Source organism: Anopheles coluzzii, chromosome 2, assembly GCF_943734685.1.
Source record: "Anopheles coluzzii chromosome 2, AcolN3, whole genome shotgun sequence".
Classification (NCBI taxonomy): domain Eukaryota; kingdom Metazoa; phylum Arthropoda; class Insecta; order Diptera; family Culicidae; genus Anopheles; species Anopheles coluzzii.
Window position 1 is genome coordinate 88,072,000 of NC_064670.1, and position 27,360 is coordinate 88,099,359.

The 27,360-nt window shown below is 48.9% G+C and overlaps 1 protein-coding gene across 6 annotated transcripts; it reads left to right on the top strand.

Moving 5' to 3' along the window:
• Positions 1–13: 13 nt before the first annotated feature.
• LOC120951129 (acetyl-CoA carboxylase) lies at positions 14–27,010 on the top strand. Of its 6 annotated transcripts, XM_040369666.2 has the most exons (12): positions 4,418–4,556; positions 10,354–10,712; positions 10,914–11,439; positions 17,583–17,700; positions 18,615–21,814; positions 21,900–22,162; positions 22,237–22,399; positions 22,467–24,586; positions 24,662–24,936; positions 25,020–25,361; positions 25,449–25,583; positions 25,664–27,010. In XM_040369666.2, the coding sequence occupies exons 2-12, from the start codon at positions 10,544–10,546 to the stop codon at positions 25,793–25,795; spliced, it is 7,443 nt and encodes a 2,480-aa protein (XP_040225600.2). In that variant the 5' UTR covers positions 4,418–4,556; positions 10,354–10,543; the 3' UTR covers positions 25,796–27,010. The 6 variants fall into 6 exon arrangements, with proteins under 6 accessions (XP_040225602.2, XP_040225600.2, XP_049462734.1 ...); XM_040369668.2 differs by lacking the exons at positions 4,418–4,556; positions 10,354–10,712 and adding an exon at positions 14–639; XM_049606777.1 differs by lacking the exons at positions 4,418–4,556; positions 10,354–10,712 and adding an exon at positions 4,863–4,932.
• The last annotated feature ends 350 nt before the right edge of the window (positions 27,011–27,360 follow it).

Sequence of the window (27,360 nt, forward strand, 5' to 3'; positions counted from 1 at the left end):
GGTCTGTGGACTTGTGCTTACGCCGTTGCGAGGACATTGAGCGGATTTTTGCAACCATTTGCCCACAATCAATCCCTTTCCGACAGCGAAGTACGCGCGTCTCTGCCGCACTTGATCCGGACCAAACGAACGGAGCGAGGATTTTGACATTTCCCACAAAACGTCAGGCACGGTTTCGGGAAAACAAATAAAATTCCGTGTCTACCACGACGAGCTCTGCGGTGCCAGCTTTTTCTTCGGCGTGCTCCAACGGGACCCACACCACGCAGAGAAGAGCGAGCCTGGTGCTGAAGATGAAGCTTTTCTGATTCCGAGCTGTCGTCGTGTCCGTGACCCGTGTGCGTGTGTGCCCTTTGTGGCTTGCAGAAGGTTGTGGAGAGCAGTATTATAAAACGGGAAAAGTGTACCTTTTTTGTTGTTGTTGTGTTCCTTACGCGGTTCCGGGCGGTGAAAAACCCCGGAAAGGGCAACGCACGAGTGTGGGTGTGTGTGTGTGTGTGTGTCTACATCTTACAGAGGAAGCCGAGGAAAATCGATTACCCAAGAGTGAAGAGGCAGGTTTTCCTTCCCTACACACAGGCGGCCGGTGTGAAGCTCGATAGGCGCGTCCCCCGTGTGCCCAAGAAAATATGGAAAAGTGTACGTAGTCCTTTCTAACCCCTTCCATTACAGTGCGTGCGATTGTTTCTATATATGTGTGTGTGTTTCGCTTTGCTTTTTTGTGATAACAAATTGCGGCTTGAGGTGTATAAATGGTTGGTGAGGGTGCAGAAGGGGCAATAAATATAGGCGCAACGCTTCAGATTGTCATCGGGCATGCCGCCGCCATATGATAGCGCACCTCGCCCCGCGGCACAACCAAAAACCCCGTTAGTGTGGATGGAGAGCGGGAGAAGCATCCCCGGAGAAGGGGAGAAAGGAATGTGCTGGGCATGGTATCTCTCTTTGCCGTTCGCAGGATGACACCGCGGTGGGGCCCGCTGCTGCGGCTGCTCGCTTGCACCCGCGTGACGGCATCACTGCTCTCTGGGCCCAATTAATATGGGCTCAGCCTTTTCGACCAATCACAGCCGATGGTACGATGCTCGTGCGGCGCGTCATCAGATCAAACATGGATATGGGCATCTGCGCGCACTCTCGCTCGCCAGCCCCGACCAGAATGTGCCAAACTTGCTCTCTCTCTGACGTCAAGGGGAAATTAGATGGGGGGAGGGGGGGGGGGGGTCAACGTGTAGCCGTGCTGTCGTGCCCCTTTTGGTGTCGTTTTTGCAGCTCCCCTCTCCCGTGTCAGTGATTGCGCGCTCAAGTGGACCGCAAATAGTGCGCCGTAGTGTAGTGCAAATGGGTTATAAACGAGATACAATTTCACCCCAATCCTCTCGACGATTTGCTAACGGTCCTCGGCGGCTTGTAAGAAAGTCCCCCCCACCCCCTCCCACTGTGCCCAAAAGTGCCGGCCACAATACACACGCAAATTGTGCAACGCACACCACCACCAGCGCTCGTACTGTGTTGTTATTCTCTTACTGCTTTTTTCTCTCTTTCTCTCCATTTACAACGTGACAGCCTGTGTACTCTTTCACGCATTCACCACTGTCGCTCTGTCCACTTCTCGTGCTTCTCAAGTTCACATACACACCCGCACACGCTCAGCTATTTTGCAACGCGTTGGGCTTGGTGGCGCTGGTGTGCGTGCGTTTCAAGGTCACTCATCTGTCGTCTAGTGTTCGCCGTTACCGGTTCTTTTTTTTGTAGGTGGTGTAAATAGTAAACAAAGTGAAAATAAACACCTTATCAGAATCGATCTCCCTCACTCCAACCATCACCTACCCATCAGTGCATGTGCATCAGAGTTGCAGTGTTAGTGGATGTGCGCGTCAGTTCCAACTAGTTTCAGGACAGGGCAATGGTGGGTGGTACAGTTTGAGGGGGGGGGGGGGGGGGGGGGTGGATTGTTTTCATTCCGTTGCACGTGGATCGGAACAAGAACCGGAGGCAGCTCATGATCTTATTGGTGATCGCGGGAAAAAGCGTTTTTTTACGTTCTGGTTTCTGTTGCGACTTTTTCTTTCTGTTATATTTTGATGCATTTTGTTTTAAACCTAGTCTGGTATACTGATTTTTGAAAAGCATAAGAAAATAATATATTTAAAAAATGGTGGTGGTTATGTGAATACACAAATGTTTGAATGGATATATTCAAAGTCAAAATTTGATGAAGAGCTTATTTTATATGCAAAATATTTAATTATGTTTTCTGTATATTTAATTTGAGCAATAATTTGTTTGATTTGATAAATAATTTCCAATTAAAAGCAGTATGATTAATTGTAAACTCGTTTTGGTGAAGGTTATCAATAGGTAGCATAGCAATACATTTATGGGTGTATAGAATCAGTAGATTGTAATTAGTTTGAATATTTACATTCCAAGTACATTACTATTTAAGTTAGTACATATTTTATTCTTTGGTTTAAGTCTGTAGTTTTTGCTGTAGAATCGGTGTAAGTGTAAGGTTCAGTAGATTTAATGCACTTTAGTTTGTGGATACATAATGTTTTCTTTTTCTTTTTCTTTCCTTTTTTAGTTAATTTTTAATCTTACCGTATAGTAGTAAACATTCGTTATGGAAAACCGGCTCTCTGGGGTTCAACCCATGGAAGTACCAAACTCACCAAATACACACAGGATAAAGCCACCATTTGGCTATGTGTCTCATCGAATGTAAATAAGACACGGATGCGATGGATATGTTTCTCATTGTAAGAAAATATCTCCGAAATGTTACAGGGTTTTCCAAGGAGTTTTCATCGTCGTGGGACACTTCCTTGACTCTCTCTTATGGGAGAATAACTCCATATGTTGGAAATCGCCAACCTTTTTGGACATGCTCCTTGGAAATTCCTATAAGATTTGTCCAACAAGAGTGCTATGAAGTCTAATTCCCGTTACATTGTACCACATTGTACAGTGTACCACAGCTATGAGAACTCCTGAAAAACCCTGTAGGCCAACTCTATATGCCGGTGTAAGGATATATCTGATTACAATTACTGTATGGAATTTTCCGACGCTGTAGTAAATACTATATTAAATCATTGTATTTAATTGAATAGTATACTTATAAATTTATTTACATTTAAATTAAAAATCTTATAAATCTAGTCCATTAAGGTTATTGCCAGTTAGACGGGGTATAGATCTTACGTTTAGTTAGCATTGTTTAGAGGTTTGTTCAACATTTAGTATGTACTACAATAATTTATAACCGGTTAGAAATTAGAATAATCAAAACGATCATTAAAATAGCGTTAGAATGTATATTATATTCATAAATTGTGCAATCTAAATTCATAGGAAATCAATGAACAATATAAAAATATAACTCATTTGATTTTAGGTTTGCAATAATTTCTGATTAAATTAAGTAGTTAGCGTACAATTAAAAATGTTGTAGTTCGACTTTAGAAACAAACACAAAATTGTAGTGCGACACTTAGACATACAAGAAATGATAACCGTTTTCCATGATAAGATTTAATCCGTCTTTAAGAGACTTACACATGACCGATAAGCTATGTTATTTATTTCATATTATTATTTTACTTTAAAAAGCTAAACTTTCGTTTAACGCTTACCCAGAGAATATGGATCATGTCAGTCCTCCAAAGGGATAAACCTAAGATGCTCTGATAGACGCTCTAGATCTTACTAACACGGACATGACCGATAAGCTATGTTATTTATTTCATATTATTATTTTACTTTAAAAAGCTAAACTTTCGTTTAACGCCTACCCAGAGAATATGGATCATGTCAGTCCTCCAAAGGGATAAACCTAAGATGCTCTGATAGACGCTCTAGATCTTACTAACACGGACGTGATTCAATTTCCAACTGGGTTGCTGTTCGGATCAGACGTACCTTAGAGGTGGATTAAGCGACAGATAATAGCGCATCCCATTCACAAGCGAATTGGTTAGGCTCAGAGCAACACTAGTTGTTGTGCCACTGAAGAAGAAAAAGAAAAGCCATTATACCGATCGAATAGGCTCAGCTTGTCACTACACCAAAGCAGAAGGATAGCTTTTGAATTCTTAAGTATGTGCAGGGCTTACGAGCGCAATCATTAATGCACTCATAACAGCTGATAATTGAGATTTTTTTTCTTTCTTCTACGCGATACACCCTGCATTATATCAAGTAACTGTAATCGATGCACTGCAAAAAAAAAAATCAAAAAAAACAAGCAAATCAATTCCGATTAAGTGACATGCACATGTCGCCCTATTCGCGATTAAATACAGGAAAGCGAAGTTGGTATTGGTGTCGACCGAGCCCAAAAACCCGACCAGATAGATAGAGGACCGAACCGAACCGTTTTTGCTTTGCTTTGCGAGTTACGGCCGGCCGGGCGGGCCTCATCGGCACCAAGCGCGATCGACCACAGCTCAGTCGTGGCCCGTGAAAGTAGCGCAAAGGCAGCACAACGGGAGCGTTTTGGTCTAGGTCCGGTTCGGTGGTCAGCGACAGTGGTCAGACGCACCAGCAGCTAAGTAAGTGTCGCGCCATCGGTGCGTAGCCGCCCCCGTGGCCGGTATTAGCCGTTACGCATCACGCCATCTAATTCGCGCTCGCAGCGAAGACATTGCAAACATTGTGCCCGGAAATTGATAAGCCGGTTGGGTAAGGCGGCTTATTGCTGCATTGTGGGCAGCCTCTTGCGCAAAGCTGCTTCACACATTAGTATCAATCACAAATTTGGATAGTTAACGTGCACACAATCCGCGGTCAAAAGAACACCAGTATGTGCGTCGCAGTGTGTTGATTCTTGCCGTGCGTGCCAAAGTGTGTCTGTGTGTGTGTGTATTCTCGTGCATGCCCTGGAGCTTGCAGCCCGTGAAGGAGATAATAGTGCTTGTTATCATGATGGTACGAATCACGCCACCGACGGCGGGAGAGAATTTTTAAACCACCCCGTCTCTATTGTGCCCTGCCGCGGACTCAGAGCCCCGCAAGTCTGGTCGCGAGTGGGGCGAAATAGCTTAGCTTTGGCGTGTGTGGTGTTGCCATCTCGCGATAAGACTCCAGCGATGGGTGCGAACCGAGCTCGGCGTGCAAATGCGACTGTCAAGTGGTGGTGGTGGTGGTGGCAGAAGAAGAAAGCGATCACCAAAATGGCAATCAGCTGATATGGGCAGGAGCTTCCCTTTGCCTTACCAGCGTGCGCATTAATCGCAAATGTGCCATGCTCCTAGATAGGTTCGCAGGCGGCTTGGAAACGATGTCGTAATGGGATGATGAATTAGTTAACTTTAATTAGAAGAGGTTTAATAACGTCCAGCTTATCCAGCACGTGGAACGGATCGCTTCTGCGCAGTGTCACTACCAAAGAGGCTAAGAATGTTGTAACTATTTACCATCGCAAATGTTTTAAATCGCTTTTGCGCTCGGAACGGTTGCTTCTTGAACACCTGAATCGTTTCTTCGTACGTGCTATTGACCGTTACAATTTGCATCGCAGCGTACGCAGCTCATTTGCGTATTACCCGACTGCCACATGGTAATTGGTCAGTTTGGGAGGGGTGTAACGATTTTTTTCGGACATTCTGACCCACCAGCAAAGACCCATTTCGGTCAGTCGCGTTTCGAAGCATTACTCTCTGTGTAGTGAGTGAACGCGCTCTGCAACACGTTCGATCCGTTTGCTTGCTGTTGGGTTTTTTTGTCCTTGCGCCTTGCCCAGTGCGAGGGCAAAATCCCCTGCCAGTGTCGGTTGATCTCGGTTTAAGAAGGTTAAGAAAAGCGACCACACGTAATAAACCTCCGGGGTCAGTGCATTTAAATCGCGTGCCGTACGTAAAGTGGCGAACCAATGTTTCGTGCGAACAGTGTAATGAAACGAGGTAAAACGAGGTGTCCGTTTGTTGTTGCTGCTGTACTTTAAAGCCGCCTGATTTGGTTTTTGTTTTGTCCGCGACCACAGACCTTCTGGGGCGTTGTTTTTTTGTTGTTGCGATGAAGAAGTTGGCCTTCCCAGTTTCAATTCTTCGAGTTGAAAGAATCAGTGTGTGCTTTATCGTCCTTCCCGTATCAGTAAATCAGCAAAACAAGGCTTGCTTCATTGAACCATACGTACGATCACCTTACAATGATCGTTCGATCGATCTGGTTCGATCTTGTGGCGTTGTAATCTTGGGGTGGAATCTTGAACGTCAACATTGCAACCGGCATGACCAAAGTACAAACGCAAGGAAATTGTTTCTTGCGACGTTTTGCCTTTCAATTTGAATGGAATGTGCATTTGAAAAATGAGCGACAGTCTTAACGATCCTCATGTCGATCCTCATGTCACAAATGGTTTGCATAATCGATCCGGTTTCTGTGCCAAGTGTACCGGAATCGAGCTGTCAGGTGGTTATAACGTCTCAGGAAAAGAGAGCGTAACAGAGCAAATAGTGCGAACTATTAGTTAATAAATAGTCAAAATTTTCCACGTAATTTTGGGTAACATTCCCTAAAACTCGTGAGTCTTTGATGACATTCGAATCGTTGATTCTTTTTCATGAATATTTGTACTTTGGATATTCATGAATCACTAGAGATACATACTTTGTACTTTGGATATCCATGAATCACTAGGATATTCATGAATCACTAGAGATGCATTCAGAATTCTTGAATCTTAAAGAAATTTGAAATTTTATTCGGAAATTGATTCACTCACTAGTGAAGGTTCATACTAATGAACCTATACCAAAGATTCCTGAGGCCTAACTCTACGCTGATTAATATTATGAATCTTTTCGTACCTATAAGCGTATAAAGAAACGAGCCGGTCTCGTAGTACAGTCGTCAACTCGTACGACTTAACAACATGCCCGTCATGGGTTCAATCCCCAAATAGACCGTGCCGCCATACGTAGGACTGACTATCCTGCTATGGGGGGAAATCAATTAGTCACTGAAAGCCAAGCCCATAAGTGGTACAGGCAGGCCTTGACCGACAACGGTTGTTGAGCCAAAGAAGAAGAAGAAGAAGAAGCGTATAAAGAATAAATCCTCAAATGGGTTCTCTCAAGTACCTACTGTATATTACATTGAAAACAAAATAGATCCAAGAAATTAATCTAGATCCTCGTACCATTTTTTAACGCGTCGACCTTGAGCTGCCCTGCCAACCGGAGAAGATGAGGATCTGCTCGGTACTGTTTTGGTCCATTTTTCTACCGTCCACGCCTTATCAGTGCCCTGCTGACGGCAGCAGCTCGCGACGGCACATGTCTGAACTGCTGACGATGACCGCTGTCCAGATCCGCGGAGGACCAGCTGGAAGTCACTTTCCACCGTTGATGGCAGACGCGGCATGGCAAACACACAGGCGAAGGTCGCGATAGGTGAAAACCGATGCCTACCTCCGACGCGATTAGCCCGTCGATCGTCGATCGTGTCCCAATCCCAGGACGGGCGGCCGTGCACTACCGATAGAAGTTGTTCACAATAAAACTGTACTTTACACATACACACACACTCGTACGGTTAATGCTTCGGGAGCACATGCTTCTCGACCCAATGGAAGTGCACGCATCGGTTGGAAGACACATGCTACCATCACCGTCATCGGGGCTGTGATGCATGTGGCGGGCACGACCTTTCCGTGCCTTGAAAACTCAATCCACATTCTCTAAATCACGCTTCGGGACGGCCGGGCGGATTGTTTTCACGGTCGACCTTTGCTAGGCAACAGGGCAACAATCTCTCGGCCCGGGCAATGCCGGTCGGTCAAACTTTCGCTTAACTAGATCATTTTCGCTCGAGCCGGCGTCGCGAGCGGATTGGTTGCGTTAAGGTGGCAGTCTAGCAGGTCTTCCGCTTTCTCGAGCAAAGGTAGGCAAGCTTAACGAGTCGGCTAGTTTTTGGTGTACCCGTTTTGCTGCGGAAGTGAGTGTATGTGTGTGTGTGTGTTGTTTCTTTGGATGATACAAAAGTGATCTAACGGAATTGTAAGTTCCGCTGTATATATCGGTGTTCTTTGAAGGGTAACTAATCGCTAATGCGTGTAGAATTGTTGCGATGGTTTAATATGTGTTAAATCATCTGAGCATTATATCGTGCTGGTGTATGTGTGTGTGTCGTTGTGAGAAGAATGATTCTTCGTTTTGGTACAAGGAAAATTGTTTTAAAGCAACAAGAAAATCTCTTGCTAATCGATCGATTAGAACGTTCCTCACGATCGCAGCAACCATCCATGGTAGATGGTCATGGTCTAACGTCCGTTACATAATGTGCAATCTGCCTGCCCTCATCATCCTGTTCGATTAACGGTCACTCCCGGTTGACCTCGCGCTCTTCATCAACACTTGCTTTTGCAACGGGAGCTGCTGAGTGGCCTGATCATTGCGTCGTATCGTGTGACCGGCAATCCTGTTGACCGTGAACAAAGATGAGCTATCAACCGTGTAGAAAGCGTGCAAAATGTTTAAGTTTCATTGTGTTCTAAGGGTTCTATTGTTACTGCTTAATATATGTAACTTTTTTTAGATTTTATTTAATGATTTACAGTTCAAACTTATACCATTTAACAACATGACACATGATTTGGTCAAGAATTATTTCGTTTTTTGGAGTTTTTAAACATCTTTGGAGAATATTTTGGATTTTATTTTCAACATGTTGTTCCAAAATGTAAAAATACTGACGCATTTAAAGTCCATTAGCAATAAAATAACATAAATATTGAAAATAAAGGATGTCAGCGTTACGTGGATAACCTTTTTTATAGTAAAATAGTATCTTTGGGAATATACCATTAATGCCATTTCATGTAACTCTTGTAGATGTTGTTTGAATCTTACCTAAAAATGTATAGATATGAAATTTCAATGAAAAATTATAAGGAATAAGGAATAGTTTTTTTTTAATAATTTGAATATTTTGTTTTACAAATTTACTGTCAAGATTAATCTAAGATAAATCTAAGAAAACGGCAAAACTCAGCAAATATGAAGAATTTATGCTGTATATAACTATCAGTCAATTATTATTAAATTTGGCACTATGCTTATGGTTTCGAGCAGCGGTTTTTAAACGGGGGGAATTCCTCCCAATGATTTTTGACTTTGTTGGGGTAGGGGGAGGGGTAGGATTTTTGATCAAAATTGCAAATCACAAAATGCAATGGAGCATAAATGCAATATTTGTATCTTTCGATTCGATAAAACGATTATTCATCCAATAATTTGTTTTAGTTGGATATTGCAGAATTTTGTTAAAAATCAAATTTTAAGTGCAAAAACTCCCCACTAAAGCTAAAATAAGCTTTTAAAATTACAAAATGATTTTCTAAGCAGAAAAATACTATATGCTTTGTGTTTCGCGTTCCGATCGGCTATCCGTTGTATAATGTTGCGAAAACGGCTTTACGAACTTTAGACCAACTCAAGACAATAGATGTGGCATCCAAAATAACATGTGGTGTTCGTGCGAAGAATCAAAATATTTCTATAAACACTCAAATGCCCAAATGTTGAGTAAAAAACTGTAGAACTCGTTTCTTTCAAATCTTCAACTTTGAACCGCTGAAGCGGCGTGAAGAAGTGTTTGCCAAGTGGCTTTTGGATTGGTAGCAACAGAACATCAACAGAGGGTTAGGTATCAAGGTCCATGATAAAACATACAATTAATGGGATTGATAAAATGCTGCATTCGAAAGAAATGCAGTTGCTACATGTATAGAAATTGTACAACAGAATAGACAAAACTCATGAACTCTTACTATACTAAACCGTCCAGAAACTGAAGTTATAAGGGGGAATATAATTCTACATATACCCACATATAGCTACTAAATATTTATATATTCCTTCTATAATTCCTTCCACAAATTATGTTTCACAACTTCCTTTTCATAAATACACGATCCTACGGGAATTTTTAATTGTTTGTTAATTTCTTGTTTTTCATAATAAATGAATCTTTCAGGGAATTTGCAAATTTATGATTTTTAAACTTTTATCGAAGATTTTTTCATTATCTCGAATCGGAATTAATTTGCGCTTACCATTCGTTGAATAAAATTTAATCAAAATTGATGCAGCCTTTCTCTAGAAATAGGAATACGCTTAAGTTTGTTAAGCTTCCTGATTACTTAGAAAAAATGACGTAAAATCTAACCTACTGTACTATTATTTACTGATTTCAATGCCATTTTTCTCACACATTGCCGACTGTACAAAAACCAAACTGTACGTCAGTTACAACAAATTGTAATCAAACAAAACTTCCCAAGCAAAAACGATACCTACCGCAAGCACACTGCGATTTACCTTTGACGTCATTCCCTTCAATTCACAGATTTCCGAATCGTCATCGTGAAGTCGTGAGGCGTGAGTTGACGGCGCTGGAAGTGTATCGTTTCAGTGGGCGCTTGACAAACGGCCGTGTTCCGTACGATTTGCATTGCTTGAATTGTCCAATTTGACCTCGCTGCAAGTGCGAAGGGTACGCACGGTCACGGTTTGAGCCGTACACTGCTGTCGCCCAAATGATCTACCTTGTGGTGGCCGGGGTCATACTGTTTGCGTACCTTTTCCTGTACGACTGGTGGACCGACGATACCGGATCGTCCCCCGTTGTTCGCCACGGTGCGGTGCGAAATGTAACCGTACTGCTGGCCGCTACTGAACCACGCGGAAAAGCAGGGACGGTAGCCTGTACGTAGGTTTTTATGTCCCTCCCCTTTTTAACCAAACCATTTTGTATTCGCTCTTGCTTTGAGTCATTGTTTCTTGTGTTTCCGTTGTACGTTTGTTATAATTATTTAATTATGATTTTCTACCTTTTGAGATTACTGTTTAATATTTGAATTCATATTCTTAATCGGTGTTTGTTTCGTCTTCTTTCGGTCGCTTCAGGTGACGCGAGTACTGCGGACGGTTGTGACACAGAACCACCCATCGGAGTTTTGACGAACGGCAACGGTTCCGCGCAGGCTCAGCCGATCGTTGACGCGGCAGCAGTGGAGCTGGTCGCACAGCAGCTCAAGCAGCAGGTGTCCGTGTCGAACGCCAACTTCCTCTACGACCGTCCGCAACCACGCCGGCAGCAAAAGCAGAAGCGACCGAATCGTCCCCAGGACCGTCCGTGCTTGGTAAACGGTCGGCAGGAGCGGTGCGCTGAGACCGAATCCGTCGACACGAACGACAACCATATCAAGATGGAAACCACAACCGACTCGGTCCCGGCAACGACGGGCGAGGAAAACAGCAGCGCCGCTTCGGGGCAGGAGCGGGCCAGCTTCATCGTCGGCGAGGAGGACAGCCAGCTGGACGACGAGCTGGAGGCAAACGATGCGTTCCCGCAAACGATGGAGAACGGCAGCGGTCTGCGCAGTGTTTCGTCCTACGAGATGAATCTGACGGAAAAAAGGCGCCGCTTAAGGTAAGGACCATTGTCGATTTGTGAGTGTGAGGGGCAGCTAAGAATAATATGCCTTTTTTGTGCGATATTCTGGTTAGTAGATGTGTCCACCAAACAAAGGTCACTTGCGCGTATGTATCGAAACCATCCCGTCCGCAATCTGTTCGCGGTCCGCGGACGAATCCGGCATTCGTTCTGCTTGACTTGTGCCAATGCTAATTCACTGTCCGCAATGTTTTGGTAATTGGTGTGAGGCGGATTCAAACACGAAAGGAACCAAAAAATCCATCAAAAGGTACGAACTGCCCGGGTGCTGTGTGTACTCGAACTGTGCAAATAGGGTTCGATGTTTTTGCTCTTACCTGTCTTACCGCCTGCCCAAGTCTATTTACGCGCGCTGACGCGACCAGCTCTATTTGACTGTCTGCGGTGATGATGATGATGACGCTGGATGGGTTGAGACACTGAAGTACGTTCGAAACTCATGGCTAGACTTTAGACTCATGCCGCTTAATGACGCAAGTTTGTAGTGTTTTCGTTGGGCCGAGCAATTTGTCTGCTAAAGTGTCGTCCGGTTTTTTCTGCCTTCTTATCGTTCACGCGTTCTTTGTTTGTAGTGTGTTTTTTTGGGCAGAATTTAAGCTTATTTTTTCTATCCTTGAAATGATAGAATAGGTTTTTGTGCATGTAATGACGGAGATACTTGTTGCGAAGATCTTTCGCCTTTGGTAATGACGTTAATAGTTCTCGTTTTGGAGATCTCAACAATTCTTCTGGAAAGATGATCAAGCTTTGGGAATGGAAGTTCAACATTTGATGAAAATCGCAAAATACTGATCAAAGAATGGAAGATACCTGTAGGAAATTCAAATGGACTGATCAATGTCGATAAGCGTCTTATTACTTTAGTGCGAAACCTTCACCAAGCTTGATGCGTGTGATTTCGATAAACGAACACGGTTCGATTAGATTCACGCGTGCAGTTTGCCTCGCAATATCAACGTTTATTTCACACACGTGAAGGTTGCGCTGCTGTTGAAGTACATTTAACTCTGCGTCCGACTAAGGGAGCGTGCAACAGTGTGAGCCACCACCACCTTGTGCGAGGCTCGGCAAGTGCACGCGTGCATACCTAGAGAGTGGAGAGCCTACACATATGCACCTGCTGCTGCTGCACCATCTACAGCCGCTCAGCCAATTAAGCTCTCTTTTTTCCACGAGTTGGAACACATTTCGGTACCTTCACGCACCGTTTTGGAGCCTCTCTCAATGAAGCTTTAGGGAACCACGAACCACTCAGTGTGTGTGTGTGGGTTTTTTATATCGTCTGTTGTTTTCATTCCATCTCAAGTTACACTCGACACGCCAATACATCGCCCCACCACACACCACATGGCGAAGCTTTCGGATCGCGCAGGTTGAGATTCGCGCTTTTGATTGTTTTCCGGTTTCGCGGCGTGACTCACTCTTTTTCTCTCTCTCGCTCTCTATCGCCGTGTTGAGCTGGGGCTCCGAACTTTCGGTTCGGTGACTTCAACGATCAGTTGTGAGTGAAACGTGGCCAATCTCGGTAGTGTGCCGGAACTGTACTGCGGCCCAAAGGCAGGCTGCTGGTGGCGAAAATAGAGGCGCGCGCGCGCATTACACACAAACCACAGTACCAGTGTGGCCCTTTGGATCATCGTATGTTACAGTGGCCGCGGTGTGGCGTGGCGCCGTGGCGTGTGATGCAATAAAGCCTAAGCCTTTGAGTTTTCCAGTGCGTTTTTCCGTGGCACCGTCATTACAGCTGAAGTGTCCCACCCGGTTATAATTATACTGTGTGTGTGTGTGTGTTTATGTGGTCATTATCGTCGTTCGTGTTATGCACGCCGTACCTAAATCGATTGCTGCCTGACATATAGCCAGCCTGAAGCATTCCGCAAGTTCCCCCGGGATGCAATTTCTGCAGGAAGACAATTAAACCTTTAATTTGCTTTTCAATCCCTTCCGGGCGGGCGGGGGACTGGCCACCAGTACGGAATGTGGCCTAATTTGTTTTTGAAGCTGAAATGCTTGGAGCGTGTGCCTGTGTGTCTGTGTGCCCAGTACTAACGGAACCTAAGGTTGCAACGGTATTCCATGCCGGTTTGGCCACGGGGCGCGTACGGGGCGCGTACTGGTGAGAGAAAGTTTCGGGTCGTTTAAGTGCTTTGGTTGCTTTTTTGTTGGTGTGGTTACTAGCCCGTTCCGTTGTTTTTTCGATGGAAGCGTCCATAGGAAGCCGAAGCGCGACGTCTCCAATATATTAACACACGCGTCAGGTGAAACTTGGGACCTGATTTTGGACGGTTTTTAGGTTGATGCTTACAATCTTCACCAAAAACTCAACCAGACCAAAACCGGTTGTAAGTGTGTGTGTGGTTGTGAGAGCTTTTCAGTCTTTGCAATGTTATGCGCAACGTCTTAGAGCTCATCTTCACCTTGCCCCAACGGTGGCGTGTGAGACCTTGGGAAGTATTTGGCATACATCTTGGAGTGCTTCCGTAAAAAAACGGAAATGTGTCTGTGTCTGTATAAGTGGAGAGAAACAACAAAAGCATAGAAAACTCACCTAAACCCACTGAAAGAATAAATTAGAAACTAAAACAACCGCGTCATTCATCCGGTTTGATCGGGCGATCGCTCTCTGATCTACTTAAAAGTGCACTTAAGATAGAGCCAAAAATATAAAAAAAGCTCAAAGCTCTCCATGAATTAATCCGTCGACTTGATAGCCTTACCTTGCGTTGGACATTATGTAAGACGGGCACGAGCGCTGTAACAACAACCTGCCACGGAATGTGGCCCGATGGCGACCGGTTTGCCTTGTGTTTGCATCATGCGAACATCCGCGTTGCGCGTGCGATCGACCCACCGTGCTCCAACGTCACTGGATGGAAGAACCTTTCGTTTGCCAGCTTAAAAAAAAATCCCCAAAAACGAAATGTAAAAGTTCCCCCAATAACAATCGAAAGAAGCTTTCACATCACGCGATACAACCGCCCGGAGCGTCGCCGCGCACTTGTTGAACGCGTGTCCGCTTTCCCTTCGGGGCGCTTTCTGGATTGGATTGGCTTTGCGGAAGCCTTGGGCATTACGTGTCACTGACAAAACGTTGGTGCATTTCTCGCCAGTTTGGTGAGCAAATTGTAGAAAGGTTCGACCGACCGACAACAGCCCGAAAAGGGACTTTTTCCTCAGCATTTAAAAGTGACGGTTAATATCGCGCCGCCCCGTTGACGTGTCGCGATCGACAGTAGGTCAGATTCCTTGTGTAATCATTGTGTGTGTGCCTCTCCTTCCATTAGCAGCGAATGCACCTCTTCTCCCTGGGTGGCCCCTTACCACAGCCCTACTAGGGTGCACTGGGTAGAAGTCGCGTCAGCTGGCTTTGACAGGTTGCAATCGATTTATGTAGTGCCGAGCCGTGCCGAGCTGTGAGACCCAGTGGGAAGACACACCGCTGGCTCCCCTTGCTGGAACATATAGTTTTATTTTATCGTTCAATTTTCCCCTAAAGGACATCGTCTGTGTGTCCGTGTGTGTTAGTGTGTGTGTCTGTGTGCGGTGTCTTCCTTCCTTTGCCGCCTTGGTGATAGCGAAATAGTAGTGAAAGTGCAAAAGATATTGATTTTGCCGTGATTGAATTATCACGCCACCGGTGCGAAATACACGGGCCCTCTCTCTCTCTCGCTCGTTCTCTCTGTCTGACCCGCCGCTTCAGCAATCTCGGAAATCAGCGGAAGAAGTTTATCAGCAAAATCAATACATTCGCCCCTTGCGTGGAAACCGTGTGTGTCCGTGTGTCTTGACAACAAGTTACCGCCGAAAGTGGGGTTTAGTGCATCGTCGTCGCTTGCTGCGAGCAAAGCGGCTTTCTGCTCCGCGTGTTGTCGTGTAGTTTTGCAAACAAAAAAAAACGAAAAAAGCAAATATTGGGCAGCCTGTGAGCCGGCTTGCGTGCTGCTGTTGTCCGGTGGCCAGCGAGTGGTGGTCCTGGTGCTACGAAAACACGAAACCGACCACCGTGGTGCTAGTGTTGGGCTCGACCGTACTGCTGCTCGCCCTCGCGCGGGAAATAATGTTGAAGAGAAGAGCGAGCAAACGATTCGTGCTGGCAGAAACCGGTGAGGAAAGCACCTGGAACACGACCGCAGATAATGAGCAAATAATGGCAGCGTCGTCACAGCAACCGCCGCCGCCGCTGCCGCCGCCGGTGATCAACCTGGAGACGGCGGTCCCGAGCGGCAGCACCAGCGCCAGCAGCAGCTTCAGCGAGGACAACAGTGGTGGAGTTGGTGGCAACATCAGCGGCCCGACCGCCGCCCTGCTGCACGATGGTGGAGCCGGTGGCGATGGGCTCAAGGTGCCGCTGGCCAACACGCTGCATCTGTCCGTGTCCGGTGGTTTAAAGTTAGTATTTGTGGTTTTTTTTTCGGTGGGAATTCTGGTTGAGTTATGCTAAGAAATGTTAAAAAAATATTTTTGGTGATTCATTAAGCAAGCAGATTTTAGAAGCATCAACAATAATCCCTCCCTTCTGGAAGTAGTTTTTTGAGAAGGATTGCATTTCATTGTGAAATTTATAAACCTGAGACTGTTTTTTTGTTTGGTCTGCGAAAGAGATTCTTCTTTTCTTGATATGGTGTGTTTGGCCTTCGTTTTCCTGGCCTGCTATAATATATAGGATCTTTTTTAATAATTACACTACACAACGATACGGCGATAATTAATTAGTCAGCCTTTACTGCTAAAGAAACGGGTTAGGATAGGGATTGAACCAGTTAACGCCTTGTACGAACCGGCAAATCTTATGCAAATCTTGCTCTCGCTCGTCTCCATCCAGTTTACGTCTTCTTCGTGTGTAATGTAATCGATCGCTCTAAACATGATCGAGATTTTTCTGCTCATTTGTACATTTTACACTATAATCATGAGCGTCATCTTGAACACGTGTGCAATATTCGTCGCTAGCAGATATTGCATGAGCTATAAATCCTCCTTCTCTCCCCAGATGTATCGATTGACGCTTTGGAATCAGCTCAAACGACCTCCGAAAGGTATCGATAGAGACAGTCGGTTTCGATATTACGGTCCAACGAACCGCCCGTGCGACCGTACCAGACCTTCAAATGACAGCAGCCAACCAAAAGCACCGCCGACGACGGTCATCCCTTTCTTGTTCGTCTTCCCCCTCCGTACGCGCGTACGACACGGTACACATATTCGTGCGGCGGTTCATCTATTTTGAAGATTTTGTGCAACAGTGACGGTTAGCGTAACAGCCTCGGAGTTACGAGTTACAGTGCTGCCTGCCTGCCCACCTGTGCCCACCTGCCCCTTTGCAAAGATGCTCATATTGATGGGCCTTCCCCCTGCTCTGCGCCTGGTGGCAACCCCCGAACCTCCGGTACCGTAATAATGGTACTGCCTTGAAACGCTACCCAGTCGAAAGTGAACCAACGAAAATGTGTTTGTGTGTCTGTGTGTATGCTGGAGGTCTTCGGGTGGGGTACTGGTGCTGGTCTGTTAAGCGACCGATTTTGCAACCATCCCACAGTGCTTGGAAGGTCCTCGGCTGAGACGTTTCGGTGTTGTTGTTTTCGAAACTTGCCATTGTTTCGCTGGTTGTGTGATAAGCTTGCGGCGGGGCTACTACCGAGCCGTTTGCAGTATCTCCGTGCAATGTCTTATAGTGTAAAACGTGCTAAAAAGTTTTCCAAATCAAATTAAGTTTTTTGTTTTGCGCCATTTCGGTTACCAATTGAAGAACAAAGTTTTAAATGAAAGAGAAACACGCAAAAGCGGGCAGCAAAGTTCTTACCGTGCTGGATACGTTGCTGTGCCGTGGTCGTCTCAATGAAGCGCAGCCTCCATTCCCTTACCCCGGTCTCGCTAGCCCGGATGCGGATGTAGTTCCCCGGCACAGTGCGGAAACGCAAACCGAGACGGGATGGATGATGTGGTTAGTGTTGTGGTTGTTGTTTGACCCAAGTTCTGTTCTTATTCACTCCCCCAAAAAAGCGGTCTCTTTGATGGATGGGGCTCGCCTTCTTTTTTAATGTTTTGCTGTGTACTACTTGCAAATATGTTTGTACATCGATTTCTAACCCATTTCTGTTTTCGTTTTTTTTTCTTTTTAGGCCAAGTATGTCCCATGGCACGGGACTGGGACTGCAGCGTGGCCAGGAACGTGACTTTGTGCTATCGACGACGGAGGAGTTCGTTAAGAAATTTAACGGTACGCGTGTGATCAACAAGGTACGATCGTCGATGGAAACACAAACCCCGAGGAGGGATGGGAGTAGCGTGTCTTTGCCAATTTTAAACGATTGTCGGATGATTTTATGACGTGTGCGTGACGGAAGGCCCTTTATTTTTGCGACCACCTCGCGGAGGATTATCGCTCAATGTCGAGCGCGGTAATTGCGACTGTTAGGAACACTGGTACAAGTTATCATCCTTATTGTAGTAGCTGTGAGCAATTACGGTTATTAATGCATGGCATGGAAAAAAATGGTTGCTACCTTTTCAACAAAAATAACTCCACTAATGGTATAACTTGTATCATTGCTGCTGCTGCGGATGTGGTTCATATAAATGCGTCTGTCTTTGCAAAGACTTTTCCTCGATTCAATGAGCACACCATGAGCAAGGGAAAATGTATCGCCACTTAAAGGTCATGTCCGAAGCTCGATTAGTCAGCATTCCATCAGGCGTGTCGACGATCACCTTCAGCCAGCGTTTGGGAAGGCTTTCCTCTGCTTTGTGGTTTTTAGTACAACGTGTGCTAAAACGTTGATAACCTTACGGGCGCATTTTAAAAAAGTATGATCCAATCGGTACAACCACACATTACACATCGCATTGACATTCCACGCACAATTCTCGCCACGGGCCGCGGGGCAATTTATTGCTGCATTACTCCCTCTGGCTGGGGGAGGTAAGAAAAACCGCCTCGTCACTCCGACTGTTTGCACACCGCGTCGCGATCGGCACAGTATCGCGATCGTCATGTGCGCCGCGTAACCGACTAATTACACAATAATACATTTTGCGCGTTTAAAAAATCGCTCCCATTGCTCGATGGGTAGAGCCGGATCGATTTTGTTGTTGTTGTTGTTTTGCTTGCCCCTCATCTCAACTGCTCACTTTTCCTTTTCTCAACCCCGCAGGTGCTGATCGCAAACAATGGTATCGCGGCGGTCAAGTGCATGCGCTCGATCCGCCGCTGGTCGTACGAGATGTTCAAGAATGAGCGCGCGGTCCGGTTCGTGGTGATGGTGACGCCCGAAGACCTGAAGGCGAACGCCGAGTACATCAAGATGGCGGACCATTACGTGCCCGTGCCGGGCGGCTCGAACAACAACAACTACGCGAACGTGGAGCTGATCGTGGACATTGCGCTGCGCACGCAGGTGCAGGCGGTGTGGGCCGGCTGGGGCCACGCGTCCGAAAACCCGAAGCTGCCGGAGCTGCTGCACAAGAAGAATCTGGTGTTTCTGGGGCCGCCGGAACGGGCCATGTGGGCGCTCGGCGACAAGGTAGCGTCCTCGATCGTGGCGCAGACGGCCGAAATTCCCACACTGCCGTGGTCGGGCTCGGAGCTGAAGGCTCAGTACAGCGGGAAGAAGATCAAGATTTCGAGCGAGCTGTTTGCGCGCGGCTGCGTGACCACGTCCGACCAGGGACTGGTGGCGGCGGGTAAGATCGGCTTCCCGGTCATGATCAAGGCGTCCGAGGGCGGCGGTGGCAAGGGCATCCGGCGCGTCGACTCGCCGGACGAGTTCCCCGCCCTGTTCCGGCAGGTGCAGGCGGAGGTGCCCGGGTCGCCGATCTTCGTGATGAAGCTGGCGCGCGGCGCCCGCCATCTCGAGGTGCAGTTGCTGGCCGACCAGTACGGCAATGCGATCAGCCTGTTCGGGCGCGACTGCTCGATCCAGCGCCGGCACCAGAAGATCATCGAGGAGGCGCCGGCCGTCATCGCCGACCCGGCCGTGTTCGAGGAGATGGAGCGGGCGGCGGTGCGGCTGGCGAAGATGGTCGGGTACGTGAGCGCGGGCACGGTCGAGTACCTGTACGACTCGGAGGGCAAGTACTTCTTCCTCGAGCTGAACCCCCGGCTGCAGGTGGAGCATCCGTGCACGGAGATGGTGGCGGACGTGAATCTGCCCGCCTGCCAGCTGCAGATCGGCATGGGCGTGCCGCTGTACCGCATCAAGGACATCCGGCTGCTGTACGGCGAGAGCCCGTGGGGCAGCACCGTGATCGACTTCGACTGTCCGAGCCAGAAGCCACGGCCGTGGGGCCACGTCATCGCGGCCCGCATCACGTCGGAAAATCCGGACGAAGGGTTCAAGCCGAGCTCGGGCACGGTGCAGGAGCTGAACTTCCGCTCGAGCAAGAACGTGTGGGGGTACTTCAGTGTGGCGGCGTCCGGCGGGCTGCACGAGTTTGCCGACTCGCAGTTCGGCCATTGCTTCTCGTGGGGCGAGAACCGGCAGCAGGCGCGCGAAAATCTCGTGATCGCGCTGAAGGAGCTCTCGATCCGCGGTGACTTCCGGACGACGGTCGAGTATCTGATCACGCTGCTGGAGACGAACAGCTTCCTGGACAACACGATCGACACGGCCTGGCTGGATGCGCTCATCGCCGAGCGGGTGCAGTCGGACAAGCCGGACATCATACTCGGTGTGGTGTGCGGTGCGCTGCACATTGCCGACCGCAAGGTGACGGATGCGTTCGCCAGCTTCAAGGGCTCGATGGAGAAGGGCCAGATACAGGCGGCCAACACGCTGACGAACGTGGTCGACGTGGAGCTGATTGCGGAGGGCGTGCGGTACAAGGTGCAGGCCGCCAAGAGCGGGCCCAACACGTACTTCCTCGTGATGAACGGGTCGTTCAAGGAGGTGGAGGTGCACCGGCTGTCCGACGGGGGCATGCTGCTGTCGCTCGAAGGCTCCAGCTACACGACCTACATGAAGGAGGAGGTCGATCGGTACCGCATCGTGATCGGCAACCAGACGTGCGTGTTCGAGAAGGAGAACGATCCGTCGCTGTTGCGGTCGCCGTCGGCCGGCAAGGTGATCAGCCTGCTGGTGGAGGACGGTGCGCACGTCTCCAAGGGCCAGGCGTACGCGGAAATCGAAGTGATGAAGATGGTGATGACGCTGAAGGCGAACGAGGCGGGCACGGTAACGTTTGTGCGCCGCCCGGGGGCCGTACTGGATGCGGGCACCCTCATCGGACACCTCGAGCTGGACGATCCGTCGCTCGTGACGAAGGCGCAGCCGTACAAGAACCCGTGGCCAGTCAGCGAGCATGTGCAGATACCGGAAAAGCTGAACCGCATCCACTCGAGCTACAAAACGATTCTGGAGAATACGCTCGCCGGCTACTGTCTGCCGGACCCGTACAATGCGCCCCGGCTGCGCGAGATTATCGAAAAGTTTATGCTCAGCTTGCGCGACCCGTCGCTGCCGCTGCTCGAGCTGCAGGAGGTGATTGCCTCGATCTCGGGCCGCATACCCGTGTCGGTGGAGAAGAAGATCCGCAAGCTGATGCAGCTGTACGAGCGCAACATTACGAGCGTGCTGGCCCAGTTCCCGTCGCAGATGATCGCGAGCGTGATCGATAGCCACGCGGCCACGCTGCAGAAGCGGGCCGACCGGGACGTGTTCTTCCTCACCACGCAGGGCATCGTGCAGCTGGTGCAGCGCTACCGCAACGGCATTCGGGGGCGCATGAAGGCGGCAGTGCACGAGCTGCTGAAGCAGTACTACGCGGTCGAGTCGCAGTTCCAGCACGGCCACTACGACAAGTGTGTGGCGGCGATACGGGAAAAGCACAAGGACGACATGGACGTGGTGGTGGGCACGATCTTTTCCCACAGCCAGGTGGCGAAGAAGAACCTGCTCGTGACGCTGCTGGTCGACCATCTGTGGGCGAACGAGCCGGGGCTGACGGACGAGCTGGCCGCTACGCTGAGCGAGCTGACGTCGCTCAACCGGGCGGAACATTCGCGGGTGGCGCTGCGCGCCCGCCAGGTGCTGATCGCGGCCCATCAGCCCGCGTACGAGCTGCGCCACAATCAGATGGAGTCGATCTTCCTGTCCGCGGTCGACATGTACGGGCACGACTTCCATCCGGAGAACCTGCAGCGCTTGATCCAATCGGAGACGTCGATCTTTGACATACTGCACGATTTCTTCTACCACTCGAACCGGGCCGTGTGCAATGCGGCGCTGGAGGTATACGTGCGCCGCGCGTACACGTCGTACGAGCTGACCTGCCTGCAGCATCTCGAGCTGTCCGGGGAGGTGCCGCTGGTGCACTTCCAGTTCCTGCTACCGACGGCTCATCCGAATCGATACAAGTAAGTTACGGAAGCATTATTTAGAGTTTTAATTGAAGAAGCAAAGTAACATTGAACTAAATTCCGATTCTGCTTTGTTCCACAGCTCGGAAGGTAACGATCCCGACGCTATTCCGGACTCGTTCATGCGCACCGGCTGCATGGCCGCGTTCGATTCGTTCGAGCACTTCAATCAATATTCGGACGAAATACTGGACCTGCTGGAGGACTACGCGTCACCGGTGTTTGTCAATCCGAAGGTGCTGGAGGCCGTCGATGGGGGCGATTCGGACCGCCGGATGAGCACGTCCATTAACGTTTCGATTTCCGATCAGGTGAATCGTGTCGTTGAGAGTGAAGCTGCCGCACGTAAGTTATTTTGTTAAAATAATTCAGACATTTTGTAAAAAAAAGCTAACGTTTATGCGGTTTACTCTCTTTAGCGAGGCCGTCGGATGCGATCCATATTTTGAGCATTGCCGTGCGCGACATGGGCGATATGGAGGACCATCAGATGGAGCAAGTGTTTGGTTCGTTCTGCAATCTGCACCGCGAGGAGCTGCTGAGCCGCCGTGTGAGACGCATCACCTTCGCTGCGTTGAAAAAGTATGTTCGCTACGCGCCAATGAGCGACAACGACACAGAATTAAACAATTACATTTGCTCTCCACAGGCGACAGTTCCCGAAGTTCTTCACCTACCGTGCGCGCGACCAGTTCGAGGAGGATCGCATCTACCGGCATCTCGAGCCGGCCTGCGCCTTCCAGCTGGAGCTGAACCGCATGAAAACGTACGACCTGGAGGCGCTGCCAACGGCCAACCAGAAGATGCACCTCTACCTCGGGCGGGCGAAGGTGCCGAAGGGCCAGGAGGTGACGGATTTCCGCTTCTTCATCCGGTCGATCATACGCCACTCGGACCTCATCACCAAGGAGGCGTCGTTCGAGTACCTGCAGAACGAGGGCGAACGGGTGCTGCTCGAGGCGATGGACGAGCTGGAGGTGGCGTTCTCCCATCCGCAGGCGAAGCGCACCGACTGCAACCACATCTTCCTCAACTTTGTCCCGACCGTCATCATGGATCCGGCCAAGATCGAGGAATCGGTCACGAAGATGGTGATGCGGTACGGGCCGCGGCTCTGGAAGCTGCGCGTGCTGCAGGCCGAGCTGAAGATGGTCATCCGGCAGACGCCCCAGTCGCCGACCACCTCGGTGCGGCTCTGCATTGCGAACGATTCCGGCTACTTCCTCGACATTGCCATGTACACCGAGGTGACGGATCCCGAGACGCACGTGATCAAGTTCCAGGCGTACGGTAGCCGACAGGGCCCGCTGCACGGCCTGCCCATCTCGTCCCCGTACATGACCAAAGATTTCCTGCAGCAGAAGCGCTTCCAGGCGCAGTCGAACGGCACGACGTACGTGTACGACATACCAGACATGTTCCGCCAGATGACGGAGCGGCTGTGGAAGGAGTTCTCCAAGGCGCGCCCCACCGAGGACATCCGCATCCCGGAGAAGATTCTGCTCGAGTGCAACGAGCTGGTGCTGAACGGCGACACCCTGGAGGAGATCCAGCGACTGCCGGGCGAGAACAACGTCGGCATGGTGGCGTGGCGCATCGTGCTCGCGACGCCGGAGTTCGCCAACGGGCGCGAGATCATCGTCATCGCGAACGATCTGACCTATCTGATCGGGTCGTTCGGGCCGCAGGAGGATCTGCTGTTCTACAAGGCGTCCGAGCTGTCGCGCCAGCGCAAGTGTCCCCGCATCTACATCTCGGTCAACAGTGGGGCCCGCATCGGGCTGGCCGAGGAGGTGAAGTCGCTGTTCAAGGTCGCCTGGGAAGACCCGGAGGAGCCGGAGAAGGGCTTCAAGTATCTGTACCTCACCACGGACGATTACAGCAAGATCGCGAACAGCAACTCGGTGCGCGCGATACTGATCGAGGACGAGGGCGAGCCGCGCTACAAGATAACGGACATCATCGGCAAAACGGACGGGCTCGGGGTGGAAAACCTCCGGTACGCCGGCATGATTGCGGGCGAAACGTCCCGCGCGTACGAGGACGTGGTCACGATCTCGATGGTGACGTGCCGCACGATCGGCATCGGCTCGTACCTGGTGCGGCTCGGCCAGCGCGTCATCCAGATCGACAACTCGCACATCATCCTGACCGGCTTCGCCGCGCTGAACAAGCTGCTCGGCCGGAAGGTGTACGCGTCCAACAATCAGCTCGGCGGCATCCAGATCATGTACAACAACGGCGTCACGCACAAGACGGAAACGCTCGACCTGGACGGGGTGTACACGATCCTGCACTGGCTGTCGTACATTCCGAATGCGCGCGGCGGCATCCTGCCGATCGTGTCGCCGAGCGATCCGATCGAGCGTATGATCGACTTCACGCCCACCAAGGCACCGTACGATCCGCGCTGGATGCTGGCGGGACGGTACAACCCTGCCAATCCGTCCGACTGGGAGACGGGCTTCTTCGATCGCGGCACGTTCGCGGAAATAATGGAACCGTGGGCCCAGACGGTCGTGACGGGTCGGGCCAAGCTGGGCGGTATCCCGGTCGGGGTGATTGCGGTTGAGACGCGCACCGTCGAGGTGACCATACCGGCCGATCCGGCCAACCTGGACTCGGAGGCGAAAACGTTCCAGCAGGCCGGCCAGGTGTGGTTCCCGGATTCGTCGTTCAAGACGGCGCAGGCGATCAAGGACTTTGGGCGCGAAGAGCTGCCGCTAATTATCCTTGCCAACTGGCGCGGATTCTCCGGCGGACAGAAGGGTACGTAACGATTAAATTAAAAACGTTTAAAGATGCACCCGCTTTATGCAATTTTCCGTCGTTCTTTCCCCACAGATATGTACGAACAGATCGTCAAGTTTGGTGCTTACATTGTGGACGGCTTGCGGGAGTACAAGCAGCCCGTGATCGTCTATCTGCCTCCGAATGCCGAACTGCGGGGCGGTGCGTGGGCCGTGCTGGATCCAACCATCAATCCACGCTACATGGAAACGTACGCCGATCCGGAATCGCGCGCCGGTGTGCTCGAGCCGGAAGGTATCGTCGAGGTGAAGTACAAGGAGAAGGACATTGTGAAAACCATTCACCGTCTCGATCCGACCGTGCTGGAGGTAAGTGATCACCTTTTTTTGCTTTGTTTTCGATGCTCAATCTTGCTTCAATGCTAATGCTTCCGCTATTGTCAAAAAAACAGCTCAAGAACCAGTTGGCTGCCGCGGGTGAAAACAAGGAGCTGGTGGCCGAGCTGGAGAACAAAATCAAAGCCCGGACGAACGCGCTGCTGCAGAACTACCATCCGGTGGCGGTACACTTTGCCGACCTGCACGATACGCCCGAGCGAATGCTGGAGAAGGGCTGCATCAGTGAAATCGTGCCGTGGCGCAACTCGCGCACCTGGATCTACTGGCGCATGCGGCGGCTGCTGCTGGAGGAACACTTCATCAAGCAGATCCTGGAGGCGCAGGAAGGTCTGTCGGTGGGTCAGGCGAAATCGATGCTGCGCAGATGGTTCGTGGAGGATATGGGAGCTACGGAGGTAAGTTTTTGATGCCCGAAATGCAGTCCCGCGCATAGAAAAATGCGGAATTTAATGTACAAAACATGGTGTCCTTTCTCTTATCAGGCATACCGCTGGGAGGCAAACGAGTCGGCTGTGGAATGGTTGGAAAACCAGAAGCGTACCGACTCGACCGTGCTGCGCAATATCTACGCAGTGAAAAAGGACGCAATAATCTCACAAATTCAGGAATCATTAAGCGTAAGTAGTTCTCTTCCGATGTGCCTGTCATTGTAGACGACTGATTTAATATCTTCCTTTTTATTAATCATTTTTATTAGGACTGTCCGGAAGCAGCGCTCGATGCGATAGTCGGTCTCTGTCAGTCTCTGTCGCCCGCACAGCGTGGCGAGGTGGTCAAAACGCTCGCTCAGCTAGATTTCAACGATAAGGAGCACACAAGCCTTGGATGACAACGTAACAATTGTACATAACGGAAGCGCTCGAAGCGACGACGTTAAGCCTGATAATATTCTGTCAGCCAAGCAGCAAGCAAGCAAGCAAAGACAAGTTACTGAGCAGCGATGGTAGGATAGAAGGATTCTGAGGCGAAGGAGCACAGACACACACACACATTTAGCGAACTCAGAGATAAATTGTTAGATTAGAATTGAACAATATTTACACGTGTTGAAAGGCGAACGGGAAGGACAGAAGGGACAGTTTGATGCAACTCTCCTCCAAGTTGATGCCGCGTCATCGATCGCCGGATCGTTGTTAATACGCAATTGAAAAACGCAATTCAATTTCGCACACTAGATTGTACGCAACAGGTTCTTTCTAACGCCTATAGAGTGAGGGTGCGCTTTTTTCTTCGTCATTGTCGTCATTTAGGTGGCACAATATTTGCACACGATTTAGCGGAAGCAAAGAAAAAGCATAGAACAAACAAACAATTCTGCTGTTTCGCCACCTAAAAAACTCACCATTAAACACGCGCACATTAGCAAACAGGTGATGTAGCATGTACATGGGTAATCTGTAGGAGATGCGAAGATTCATCCCTTTGTTGCACGAAACACGCGTGCATGGAGGATTTGAAACTTTATTTAAAGCACTAAAGGAGGACACGCCGCGAACACATTAACACAAACCACCACAGAAACAAAGAAACAAAACACACACACACAAATGTTCACGTTGGAACTGGTACGGTCGAAAACGCGAATTAAAAATTGAAATAATTAAACGTTTACTAATTGAACCTAATTCGTGCTAATAATGTACTAAAGGAAAGGAGGGCAGTCTCAAAAGAAGCCGTGGAGAACTATAAAAAAGAAAACAAAACTTTGCCTGTAGGTTCGTTCTTATTAGACTGTACTGAGTTACGCGACGGTAGGGTACGTTCGTTGTTAGAAGGAACGAGAGATTAGTTGTTAGTTGCTCCTGTTAGTAATAATGGATGGGCTTTTGTTCTGGATTCGTCCCGATAGTGCTAAGGTAATGCTTTACGTTAATTTTGGTTTCATTCACTATTCGTACTATGTACTACTATCGGAATTCCGTCGTGCTCTGGTTAACATGAAGATGTATCTAGTTAAGTTGGGTCTCTGCCGATCACTTCCTGCGGAACTCGGTTTCTTTAGGGCAATGCAAAATGGCTTCAGAATAAAATTCGTAAACCTAAATTGGAGGCGGGATTGAGATAATATCATTTTGCTAATATGAAAGAAATGCAATGTTCATGTACTGTACTGTACCAACACCTCAAAATCTGGACTTAACGATCTAGGAATTATGAGTAGAGGACTACATGGTGTCTTTTAGTAGCATTTTGATGAATGCCTATTAGATACCTCAAAAGTTAATTCCGAATTCATTCTGGATCCCCTGGTCCTAGGGTTGGCAAACATTTTGAACCATTTCTGAATCTGAACTTCCTTCTATACCTTGAAGCTGAAATTGATTTCTAGTTTAAAAAAGCTAATCTCAACCTACAATTGGTACTAGACTTGCCTCATTCCTGGAGTATGACCTA

Bases quoted from the DNA above. Each gene is read 5' to 3' on its own strand.
- LOC120951129 (XM_040369666.2), top strand. From the start codon at position 10,544: ATGATCTACCTTGTGGTGGCCGGGGTCATACTGTTTGCGTACCTTTTC. The intron at 21,815-21,899 runs GTAAGTTACGGA...TTTGTTCCACAG, and splicing joins GCTCATCCGAATCGATACAA to CTCGGAAGGTAACGATCCCG. The intron at 25,584-25,663 runs GTAAGTAGTTCT...CATTTTTATTAG, and splicing joins AAATTCAGGAATCATTAAGC to GACTGTCCGGAAGCAGCGCT.